Below are 13,364 nucleotides of genomic sequence, written 5' to 3' on the forward strand. Positions count from 1 at the left end.
TTCCTGCTAATCATCAATAAATTACTTAGTCATTCCCAATAGTTTCTAACTGGGCTAGCTGGAGAATGCAGATTAACCAACCTGGCAGTCAGCTCTGCCCATGCTGCAACACACTGAACAGCAGTATAAATTTTTATGTATTTAAATTGTTTCAGAAAAAATAATAACAGCAAAAATCAGGATAATAGAGTGACAGACCAGGACTTTCCATGACACTAGAAGTCATTGCACCATAACAGAGAAGTGCTAATCCTAGAAACATCTTCTTCCATGTTGGAAGTGCTCAAAATATGTGTAAATAATTTGCCGAGTACTGCTTTATTTGTCTTTAAAGTCAGACATGAGGACAGCGAAGCTACACATCTAATTTTTACAGCACATTTTGAACTCTTACTCTCTGATCTTCCTGATCCATCTCTTTTTCCCCTGCATTCTATTTAATACAGATCCCAGCCAGAAAGAGCACAAGCTCTTTAGTTCAAATTGCTATTACTTGTTACAGTAAATTTATTTGCATGATGTGATTATCAGTTCAAGAAAGTAAAACATTTCTTTTTCCACTCCACTGTTTTGCTTATGGTCTTTTTTGCTAGTATTCTTCACTGCATCACTGATAAAAATAGACCTGAGCCCTAAAATCTTCCAACTCCCAAAAGCCATGAATTGTTGAAGAAACTCTGTGTCTGTTGTGCATGTCAATCTATGCTCAAGAGGTTGAAGCATGGGGCTTTTAGCATAGAAATTAGTTGGGTAGTTCTTCAGGTTTACTACAAATATTTTTCTTTCTTGCATGAAATCTTGCCTGCCAGAACCAATGGTTTATGACAAATATTAATAAGCTGCTTTGGTAAGCAAACCTGGGAGCTGGTTTAGTAGTTTAGTTTAGATGTCCTGAGTACACCCAAGATTTTATTTTTTCTTTTGTCCTTTATAGGGCCGTGCGGGCAACAGGGCCGTCTTTTTTTTTTTTTTTTAAATATAAGATTTCTCACCATTTAAAAAGGAAATTATTATAGCCATTAAAAATACCAATGGGAACAATCAATAGACACTGCGAATCACCTTTAAAGTAATACAGAGATCAAGATGATTTTCCATTTGTATGGATCATTTAACACAGAGTTCTTCATTATGAAATCTGTTGTGGAAGTTTGTTGAGACTTAGCAGTAGCAGGTGCAGGACTTGTGTTGCATAATTCCTTACTGACCTGTTTAGTGTTTCCACTCTCTGTGGATTTTATGCAGGAGGCAGGCACTGGTAAGCTGAGAAATCTTCAGATGCTGTAAGGCCATGGAGGGATACTGCTGAGCTGTGCATGAGTGACCTTAGACAGGCTACCAAGTCTGACATGTTTTGGGAGCATCAGAAGCTCATCAAGACTCATTAGTCTTTCCCAAGCCTCTTGTGTAGCCAGAACAAACTAACACCTTTACCCTTACAGTTGCAGTGAACAGAAGGCAACAAAAATGGCACCAGTCACTGCTTTTAAATGGAACTTTCTGCTCTGAAACATGGTGCATGCTGCAGGGCCATATGTGCCCAGTTGGGAATGGCAGAAGAAACAAAACTCTTCTGCCTTGATCAAGTGATGAGTTTTAACACCTCTTGCCTGTCCAAGGGTCCATCTGTGACTCTGTGGGTAGGCAGGATGGTTGCTGGGGAGAAGAAACTTAAACTGGAGTCTTGAGAGGGCTGGGCTGCACAGGATCTGCCTGCTGCAAGGCTACAAAAATTCTGAGTGTACTGCTGATGCACTTCATGGCCCCTGATGGCTCATCTGTCTTTGTGTCTTTGGCGCAAAGCCACCATGAGGAGTGGTAATGTACGGTCCCTGCTGCAGCTACATGCCCCCAGCCTTAAAAATCTCTGGGGAAAGGGAATGGTGAGGAGTGTGTGCAGACTGTTGTGCCTGGGCTGACAGGACTGCAGGGAGATGCTCAGTGCTGGGGGTTTCTGAAGCTCTCACTGCTGTCAAACACAATCACAACCAGTTGCCTGTGAAGAGATGTTGGGATAGGATAAACCCCATCAAATCCAGAAGGCACCATGATTTTACCATGGAAGAAGGTAAAGCATTTCTAAGCCACTACATGGACATGAACTGTCAACAAATTTTTTTAGTGTGGTTTAATGATACTTTCAGTTTTGGACAGATTTCATCCTGAGGCTTCTTGTCAGTGGATTATTTTCCGTTGACCATTTGGATGCTGAGAGCCAGCTCATCTAATCTTGGAGAGGTCTCTTGGCAGAAGGAAGCACATGCATACATAAAGTGGCTCTTGTACTGTTTTACTCTGACCTTGAAGGGCTTGGTTGAGATAACAGATTGTGGAGGGATCACTAATACAGTTGCTGAACCTTCCTTTGGATGTCTACATTCTGAATCTTAATTAAGGACTTGGATTTAATGCTATATTATTCACAATATATTCATTGTAGACTGACATGAATTAAAAAGAAAAAACTCCATTTTGAACAGGACTGTAGTTTGAGAGACACTTTCAAGAAAGTGCCAGAAAATACCTGAAGGCCTGTTTCTGCTACAGGATAAGCAGGTGTTTGCTGCCCAAATGAACAAGCATTCAAATAGGATCTTCCTTTGGACAACAAAGACTAAAAAAATAAGTCTGCCAAAGATTGGCCATTCCTTTGTCCTGTTACTCTGGGTCAATTCTTCCATGAACTACAACTTCAGTGACCTATTTTTGCTTCACAGTTCTAGAGTGCAAACTTGCCATGTTTCTAAGCATACCAAACTTTTCCTTAATTTTGTCCTTTTTAAAAAGAATAGAGGTAAACAAAGGCATTCAAACAACAGAAAACAACACAAAACACTTCATGAAATTTTTAGTGTTTTAAAGTAACCATTTTATCTTTCTTTCGGATGACATTGTTTATTTTAAGACATCATTTTTTTTAAATACACTGTAATACAAGAGACTTTCCATGTCATGTTGAGAGAAGCTGGTCACATGATTCACAAACAAAACTTTTAACACTGATACCTAGGCATCACTTTGAAATCAGCCAAGATGCAATGAAAGTTTTAAAGCAATGACTACTTGTAACAAACTGCAAAACAAGAACCACTAAATATTTTCACGGAGACATCACATTAAATAAACTTTAAAAAAAAAGGAAAAAAGAAAGGAGAAAGATAGCTCTACACACCAGGTCACAATTCGTGACAATATAGAGATTTATAATTGTATGTAGATATCTTCCTCTTTACCTAAAGTGACAAAGAGAGTGATATCTAGAAAGATATATACATAAAGTATAGGTGGAAAGGGCTGGGACAAATATTTCATAATTAATTGATTCTCTCTCTATTGGTGATTCAATTAAACATAAATGTTGAATTAAATTATTTGTATCTAAAACATTCTTAGGTGCTTTTCTTTAAGTTACAGAAAGATACATATAAGCTGCAAGAATTAGGCCTCTGGGTAGATTTGATTTGTTCTGTTTTCTCACATATTCCAATCAATGGCCTCACTTACTAGCAGCTTCCATAATCCTTGCTCAAATATTCAGTGTTTATAAAATATCAGCCAGTCATCACTCAGAACCTTCTACAAGCAAACAAAAAATCCCCACAGACCTTGTGCAGAATGCATAGACGGAAAAATAACACACCCATCATTTCCCATTTCTTCTCCTGAGACATATGTTTAAAAGACGGCAAAATAGTCACTTGGTTGCTATTGTGAATTTCACAGTGTTTTCCCTGCAACATGTAGACTTTTTTCTTTTTTTGCTTCACATTTGTGATGAATAGCACATCCCCCCACCCTGCCCAAATACAGGTGTTTTAACTAAGGCTCTAAAGGACCTCTTATTCAAAGCAGCAGTGTTTTATTCCAGCCCTCACAACAAGAAAATACAACTTACTGTGCTATCAAAACCTTCATCTCTCAATAGAAATCCCAACTTCCTCTCCAGTCCCTGCCTGCCCCCCTCCCCCACATTTTATAGCAGTATTTCAAATTCAGTTACAGGCTGCAACAACCCGAATGTGGACTTGTTGTAGCACATATGCATGATACCTTAGTCATTTGGGTTATTTAATTTCTTTTTAAAGTATTTTGTAAAAGTCTACATCAACCACCATCTCCTATAAAGGTAGGGAGGGTACAGACAGAGAAAGAAAGAGAGGGAAGGAAAGAAATAGAAGGAAAGAAGGACAAAATACAGAAGAGAAAGAAGGAAAGAAAGCGATAAAAAATAGCAAGGACAAAAGAAAGAAGAGAAAAAATAAGCAGTTACTTATTAAACTGTAGACAATATATAGATATGCTGTTTTACAGGTCAAAATGAATGCAGTCCTTTTAAATGTGTACACTCCATCAGGCATTATAGGGTGCTCTTGCTTTACAAGTGTCTGTTCTCCATGGCCAGTTCCGAGTTCTGCAGATCTATTGAGAGTGAAGGACAGAGTGAGGCAAATGCTACTATTATTACTCCTGAATGTCAGTGTTCTCGTTGTTCTACAAGTCATGTTGCAGTGTGAATAGTCCAGCACATTCTTGGAGTTATTTCGTTACGGCAGGCAAGTAAAAAATGTTAATGGAGCTGCACTGTTTTTCTAGGACAATAAAACAACAGTAGCACAAACCCAGAAATGACAGTAAAAAACCTCTGTTTTCTGAGCTCGGAAGCTTGTCTGTTAATTTCATTGTGAGAAATAAACAAGTGAGATGGGAATGGAAGAAATGTTTTTATGCAATAATCTGGGGAAGAAAAGTGCTTGTTGTTAAATCTCTGGCATTCTAGCACTGCCTCTGTTGCACACCAGTTAGAAAGTTGAATCTTACAAACATAGAAAAACAAATATCAAAAGAAAAAAAAAATTGGTTACTCAGCAGACTTTATCAATTTATTAATAGCATTCTAATCATAATTTGAAATAACATAGGTGTATGTAAATTTATACATATACACACAGCCCATACATAATGTGCATGCATGTCTGCACATATATAAATAAAATACAACAGACATAGGCAGACATGTATATGCTATGTGTGTGTATATATATATATGCCATATGCAAACACACATATATTATATATTATATATATGGTCAGTTCATAGCACAGTCCAGAAAGACTTTTTAAATGAGCCTGATTGTCATATTTACTCAGTGTACACAATTTACCTGACAGTGCAAGCATGATGAATATGCACATATACTCACCCTTCATTGTGATTTGAACATATTTCTTGCTCTTCTCTGCTCATTCTGCTACACTTACTCACCTTTTCATGAACAAATGCAAACTATGTATAGCTACAGTTTATAGCTTTTCTACTGTGATTATACATTTTATGCACTATCAAGAACATTAATGCTATAGGTCAAGGTTATCCATAGCGGTGGCTTTGTAGAACATTTGGTCCTTTAGAAGTTTAACAAACTGCTATGTTATTGCACAATGCATTTTAATACTATTTATTCTCTGAAATTACTCTAAAAGTCTCACTAGGAAATCAAAAGAAGATGACACTAAGTACATTTTCAGGGTCTTGTGGTTATTTTTGGTATACATTCTTTCAGTGCTTGCAAAACACACCTGCTTGCTTTTGGGCTGGAGCCTCTTTTCCAGTAAAAGCATCATCTCAGATGCCTTTTTCTTCAGCTCAGACGAAACTTAGACAGAATATGCAGGTAGAAATTTAGCAGGCCCCTCCACCAACTGCACCCTCTTCCCACTGCACAGTAAGAGAGGACTCTGATATCTTTCTTTTCCATCACTGTTATTTTGAAAATCAATTTCAAATTCCTTTAAAATATAACATTCATATTCTCAAGAGAATGGGTTTCACTGGATGCTCAGTCTTTTTCTAGTTTTCTGTGAGAACTTCCAAGACAGTCTAGATAAAATCTTAAGGCCCATTTTGTAGGAATCTTCCTCTGGCTTTTTATGTGTTTCCAGTTCAGTAGCAGTTAAGAAATAACATCTAGTTTATTAAAGAAATACTGAGTATGGCTTTATAGTTACACTGTCATGTTTATTTGTAATGCTGCCTTTCCAATGACATTGAGAAGGGTAAAACTTCATCAGTGTCCAGTGAACTGTTTTCTTCTGAAAATGTTCAGAATTTTTATAAGCTAGCTCTAAAAGCTTCTGAAAGAAAAACTTAAAGTGCCTCAATAAATAATACATGCGAGCAAATTATATATTAAATGTTTTATGGGAACACTTACAAAAATAAAATGCTTAATTTATTAAATAAAATATCCCCAACACGAAGATGGACTATTTTGATCTGGCTCATATCAATAAGAAATAATAAAAAGAGAAAATGGAAAGAAAGATCACTTTTTTGCAATAACGCCCCCTCACAGAGGGAAGCAGAAGTCTTGAGGAATAGGTAAGGTAGGTTTTCATTTGTAAGAATTCATATTAAAAATAATCCTAGCTCTAAATTTCAAATTGTCAACTTCTAGTTTGAAAAACAACAGGTATGCTCATGCAGCTGTCATCAACACAGTGGCCATGCAAATGTTGTACACATACAATGCCAATCCAACCAAAAATAAACTATTTTATAAAGTGTATATGTTGATTATGACAGCAGTAGTACCAATACAAAAATGGCACTGAGCTTAGAATCTTTGTACTCTGAATAGCAAGCCATAACCACAGAGTAATTTGTTTTCTCTAGAGATCTTTATCCCCTGCTATGTTTCAAACATAACCAGTGATCTCCGTGCTTTAGATTATTCATGTTATATCAGCCTATAGTATCTATAACATTGTAAAGGCATTTTAACACAGCTAATGTCCTCCATTAGCCCCTTCTAATGAAATATAGGTTATATCATTATGAGTTTGCTATGCCTACTAGGGTGTACTACAAGATGAGTGATCGTTTCTGTACTAATGGCATTAATCGACAAAGACCATGCACAGTTTTGCTTGCACGGTTAAAAAAAGAAAAAAGAAAGGATTGAAGAAGGAAGGAATATGCTGCTGGACAAGCACAGTATAAGATACACCTGCCTCAGCATTTATAGTTTGTCCTATCAAAATCCTTAGTTTCAACATGTGATTCTGAAATTAATATTGTATGTAACTAAATCTAGCTTCAGCCTTTACTAAAAAAGACTAGCTGGAGAACATTTTTACACCAGTGGCATGACAATATCCTACCAGAAGACAAAAAAAGGGCGTGTGTTTAGTTTATCATGTTGTAACACAACTGCGTGCAGTGCAAGCAGCATCTTTTTTTTGTTTTACTTGATTCTGGCAATGAATGGTGCTGGCAAAGCACCTCCTTAACCAATCCCTTTAGTCCTCAGAAAGACTCTTCAGGGAAATTGCTAGACTCCCTCTTGTCTTCCATCAAATCACTTCAGTGTTTTCTTGCAGGGTTGGATGCCACCTGATTTCCCAAGTTCCTCCAGATAGTGTATCACACAAGAGTGTCCTCTTTTTAGCTGGCTTTATCTCTGCAAAGAACATTCTTCATGTAGAGAACACCAGTCTTCTTTTTCCACCCACAGGCTGAAGCAAAAAAAATGAGGTGAATCCATAGAAACTCCCAGTAGCTGTACAGCAGAAATCACAAAGTTTTAGTCAAATATATTTTTCCCTTTTTTTCATCCACATCAAAGGCATGAATACAACAAGGCATTGTTAGTTGTGGTGGGCAAACTGAAGAGTCTGCTGATATAACAGATTGGGTTTTTAAGGCTTTTGTCTATGCAGAGTTAGAATAATGCAGAAGCCAAATTGATTAGAAAGACAGGAGAGAAGGAAAAAAAAGATAGAAACTGAGAGAAAGAGAGAAGATACATCTTGGTAATGTCTAAAAAGTCAATACTGTGTCTACAGATGGAGAAGTGCACATTGCTTGCCCTTTGAAAGCTTCTCCGCAACTTTGTCATTAATACTGTCAAAGTTAAGAACACATTTTAATGGAGTTCAGCGGCAGTTGAACACATTCATTCCCGTAGCCCAGAAGAAGAAATGCTAGGAGACTTTAGCCTAAAATATCCAAGTAGACTGGAGATGCCTTGGCCAAGTTCTGAAGGAGGGAGTGGATTTCTTTGATGTTGAGCCTCATGTGAGGCTCCCGTTGCCAACAGCCCAGCATCAAGTCATACACTTCCTTTGGGCATGTGCGAGGTCGCTGCAGGACTCGGCCCTGAGTGATGCACTCAATCACCTATGAGAAATCACAAGAAAAGGATCAGCGCAGCTGTGCCAACTACAAGGAGTTCATCCATGGAAGAGTTAACTTCAACCATAGCAGCCTCACTGGTGGCTGCCATGCAGCCATCTCTGGAAAGGCCTGCTTTTCTAGGCAGATGAATGAGTAGCAGTATGGAATCTGGAAAATTCACTGTAAAGTAAGTGATCAAAGAGCAGTAACTTCAATCATGTTAAGTTCACCCACATTGTCCACCCCACACAAAAGGAAACTGTAGCTAGGAATTAATCCCATACCTTCTCTCTCTACCCAACTACCGCCTCAGAGGCAGGATAAATTTTCAACCTGCTCACAGAGCTTCAACGCCTCTCCTTTGCTCCATCCCCTGCAAATTTATGAGTATCACTGTGGCTAATCTCTGGAAAAGGAGATACTTGTGACTGCCTGGAAATCAAGAGATTTATTGATTACTTCAGTCTAATCTGTCCATGGTTATGGACAACCACTCTGAAACAGTACCATGTATGATATGTCTTTTCAGGAGATAGCTAAGGTCTTTTTCATTGCCTCATGGTCTACCCAGAGCAGAATTCATTCTATACAAAGGAAAAAATTAAATTCCAAGTGTTCTAGTTCTGCTTGGACACGTTCCATCCACTCAGGGTAGAAAAGGGTGAAAAGGAAGAAATTTAACCATATGGTTCATGACAATACAATAAATACCTTGTATCAGTGTCAGCCTTTAACAAATAAATTTGTTGCTGTCCCTTCTCCAGAGAAGCAACACAGACAATTAGCATAACAGCTTTCCCAATGCACTTTGAGAATATATTACACACACCTCATTGTTTGAGAGCTGATACCATGGCTGTTTGCCATAAGTAAAGATTTCCCATAATACAACCCCTAGGCTCCAGACATCACTTTCTGTGGTGAACTTCCTGTACATTATACTCTCTGGAGGCATCCAACGAATGGGCAGCATGGTGTGACCCCCAACCTGAGAAAAACAAATGAAAGAGTCAGAAATAGTTTCCTCAGAGCCTCACAAGGCAGTCTCAAGACGTTAAATATGGAGAATCCATGGTTTCTTTTTTCCCATCTGGTAACATTCACTTTGAGGAGCTTCGAAGAACTGTGGATTCATGGTTCAAAATCCTCTCCCCCAGCAACAATCAGTACCACACAATAGGTTTCTCAACAAAAATCTCAAGAGACATTGTTTCTGAAGTCCAAACTAATCTTTAACATTTACTTGGCACACCTTACCTAAGGAACAGGAGGGTCTATATTACACTAACAACCTACTTTGAATTAGGCCGGTTTTACTGTTTATTTTACCACTCAAGAAACTAAAGAAGATTCATTAAATGAAATCTGGACTGGTGATTCTCCTAGAAACGGAGCGACATCAACCAAAATACATGAAGACACAGATGACTGTATGAAATGGTAGGATTGGATCTGTGTGGTTGAATATCCTGATTTTGACTGAATTAAAGCAATGCTATAACAATGTTGTTAAGTTCCACAGTTAATGTATCAAATTATTTTTTCCACATTAACTACCCTGTCCATTTAAAAAAAACCCCAAATCAGTCCTTTGGATATATTCCCTTGATAATAACAACTTGTAAGACATGGATTCCTACCTCAAATCAACTTCACTGAATTCATGCCTTTCTGAAAGCTTTTAGAACATTTTTAATTTTCCCCAGAAAATTTAACTTCCTTAGAGTTAGGTTTCCTAATCTTAATTTAAATTTTTGAAAGTCTTTTTTTTCCAGGTTCTAAACAATTTATTGTTCCTGGCATGTCCTATTTTGGTTGGATCACATCAATAAAGAAATCCATTTAAGTACTTTTAAGACAGTGTAACTGCTGAGATACTGTGATATGGATATACAGATATGCTAGTTACTTTTGTACCATGACAGCTGAGAATATTTCCAAGGAAGATTTAAAAAAAAAAAAAAAGAAAGCTTTTTCAAGAACATTTTACTCTTGATTAACTCATTTTCCTGTCTGAAAATATATTTAGTTATGAAACCACATTTACACTTTCAGGATTCTGTCAATTCAAAATATAATTTCTCCTTTTGGGACTTAACATTTGTTGTTATAAATAATGCCCTCCTTGTTCTCACGTTCGAAGAGCAAATGGAAGAAAAACCCAACAGGGTTCAGTCAGGGTTCACATTATTTCTAAATCACACATCCATTTCTAAATCACAGAACATCCATTTCCAGTTATTTGTCAGTAATTCAGTGTTAGTGCAGCATACCAAACACAGCTACGGCTGTGAGAGCTCAGTCCTGGTTCTGTGCATCACCACAAGTCCGTGCTCACTGCTGACTTCACAGAAACAGAAAGTCATGCTAAATTTTCATAGAATTGGTTTATTATCAGGCTCTTCTTCTACTCCCTGCACATGAGATGTTATGCGAGTGATGGAGGAATAATTTTCAGCAGGTTGTTGAATGACAGGCTGGGCTCCCAATTTCAGTTCCTGGCTACATTGTGGATGTGCTTCTGACTCCGTGCAGGTTGCTGTGCACGGGTTTCCAAGCCATTCAAAATGGGACCCAATTCCTGCCCATTGCATTGACAGAAAACGGATACACATTTTTAAGTGCTTTTCTCAATTTGGCCCATTTGTGTCGGTGTTAACAGTTTATCTCTCTGGCACACAGACTGGCTGTAAGGCTCTGTGCTTTGGTATTTGTCATCAGCTTTGACTGAGAAGCCCCTCGATGATGTGGAGAGTTTGAACACACCAACATGCCGAGATGTAACCATTCAGTTTTCCACCTTATCATAACCTAACCTGACACGGCAACCAAACACTTCCAAACCACCACCAGTTTTAAGCCAGTGTTGAGAGGTATTTAATTAGAAAGTCAAAAAAGTTAGTCCCTTAGAAACAACTAGCCACATACACCCATTCAAAGGGCAAGCACCATTAAAAGATGGTTAGTGGTGAGAAACTTTTGGTCTCATCAAATATTAAGATGGCTCTTACATCTGCTCATCATATAACCTCTGCTACTGGTTCTGTTCAGCAATTTCTTTGACTCATTCCTTTAAAAATTAATGAAAGCTATAGATGATAAAATATGTGACTCTTTTTTTTTTTTTTTTGGTCACATCTTAAATTAAGAGATTTTGAAAAAGCAATTAAAAAAAACCCCAACCACTCTTCAAATCTTACGTTTTTTCACTACAGATCCAGTGTATTTTTGGTGGGACTCTATGCTGAGTTTCCAATGTCACTCAGAGAAATGAAGGACACACCTCCAGAGTGATGATGATAAGCTGCCACCAAATGATGGTTCTGTGCCGAACTGATCTGTAACATCACACATTTGGCTGTCTCTCTTTCAAGCATAGCAAGATTGACTTGTTAGTACTGACACCAAGAATTCAGTTTACAGGTAAGCACAAGGCACAGGGCTCATTGGTGTTCCCAGATCATCTTGCCTGGAGCTGTGTCCATTTCTGTCGCTGAAGGACAGAGTACTTGACCAGTACTGAGGTATCCTGAAGTCTCTCCATCTCTATTATTACCAGTCTCAATTATGTTACTTCAAACACCTCAACATCTTTTTGAAGATAGAATTTATTGCCTTTCAAAGTATCAACAACAGCGTTATACAGGGTGATCTCCTTGACAGATGGCACTGCAATGAAGACAAGATAGATACCTGTGGAACACAGAGCATCTCCTATGGCAGACTGTGCATCTACCCATGGTCTAAGAGCACCTTTCATTTCAGTTCATTTCAATCAAAAGCACATGTCAGGGCCAAAGGCACTTCTAAATGCATGTTTCCTTCTCTATTGAAAATCAGTGGTTACTGAGTCAACACACACTCAGCTCAGACGAGCATTAAGGGCTGTGGTAGTTGTATGCCTACAATGAGCACATACTTCAGAGCTTTTTGAACTGAAGCCTAGGACTTGACACAACTGTTTGCAGGGTGCCTGAAACAAATTGACAGTCTGTTGAGAGCTTCTTTTGATTTTTATCTTATGAGCCCAAGCATCCAGGGTTGTGCCGTAACAGCAGTGAAGAGAGGTGGGGTGCCTTTTTGCTGTTGTTGCCATACTCTCAGCAAGGCTAGGAGGTGTCTTCCAAGAAGCACCAGTGAATGAAAACATGACTGCACTGACCAAAGTTTAAAGGTTCTGAGTGCTACACAGAGATGCCTTCTGCATATCCTTTAATAAGAAACGCAATTTATTACAAACGTCTCAGGTATCACCAGCATTCTGCTGTATAAAGTCTCTGCCATGCACACTGTAATTGCAGTGCTGCTTGATACACATAAATTTCGAATGGTTTTGTGCTAAACAGACTACAGTTATGTGTAAATAAATCCTTTATATTCAGTCCAGCTAAGGTTATAACAGGATTAAAAGCATTAGAATTTTAACTTAATATACTATCACTTTAAAATCCATACTGTAGCTGTAAAAATGACCACTTTATGTATACAAATAAGAGTAGATTTTCTTGATACTTACCTGAAAGTAGCTGCATTATAACGATAATACCATATAATACCACAGTTCAGTTTTATTTAGAACTGTACTTCTATGAAAGTATGGACTTAAGTACTTACTTCCAAATGCCAGTTTATGAAACACACCCTAGCCCAGCTACAGTCTGGCTGCTTTTAGTAGCAATGCTAGGCTAGAAAACCTGGTGAATTAGCCTCTGCAATGTGCAAACAGTCCATGGGGAGGAGACTGCTATGCCCTATCAGTGAACGGTCATGTCCTCCAAAGAAGCTCTTCCAAGGAAAAACTGCCATGCTGTCCCATGCATGAAATGTTGCACTTTCAACAATACAATCTCATTCTACTTGTCACCACTTTGAGCAAACATCTTTTCAATGAATTTAGCACTTTGAAAGCTGACAGAGAAGCTGGCCTTGAACACTCTTTTAATCTATTTGCCAGCATTAGTCTTCTAGGGCTGCTATAGGGCTGTCTTAGTCTTGAAGCAGGGCCTCTAATTTTATAGTTTGTTAAAGTTTTTTCTCTTTCTTCCAATTAAAAATACATCTGTTTATACCCTGATGTAGTCACTGTTCCAGCTTCATGGCCCAACTGCCATAGAAATCCAAGGCCCTGTTGTTTGATGATTGTGAGAAACAGATACACTCTCTTACAGAGAAAACCAAATGAAGCCTT

The 13,364-nt window shown here is 38.1% G+C and overlaps 1 protein-coding gene across 2 annotated transcripts in view; it reads right to left on the reverse strand.

Moving 5' to 3' along the window:
• Positions 1-2,853: 2,853 nt before the first annotated feature.
• Positions 2,854-13,364, reverse strand: part of NTRK2 (neurotrophic receptor tyrosine kinase 2) — a 189,538-nt gene continuing 179,027 nt past the window's right edge. For both annotated transcript variants that reach the window (XM_017740421.1, XM_017740420.1), the window contains exons 16-17: positions 9,006-9,164; positions 2,854-8,179 (exon numbers count right to left, since the gene is read on the reverse strand). In XM_017740421.1, the coding sequence (XP_017595910.1) occupies positions 7,994-8,179; positions 9,006-9,164 (345 nt within the window). In that variant the 3' untranslated portion in view covers positions 2,854-7,993. The remainder of the gene's footprint in view (positions 8,180-9,005; positions 9,165-13,364) is intronic.

The sequence above is a fragment of the Corvus brachyrhynchos genome, unplaced genomic scaffold (assembly GCF_000691975.1).
Source record: "Corvus brachyrhynchos isolate BGI_N302 unplaced genomic scaffold, ASM69197v1 scaffold37, whole genome shotgun sequence".
Taxonomy (NCBI): domain Eukaryota; kingdom Metazoa; phylum Chordata; class Aves; order Passeriformes; family Corvidae; genus Corvus; species Corvus brachyrhynchos.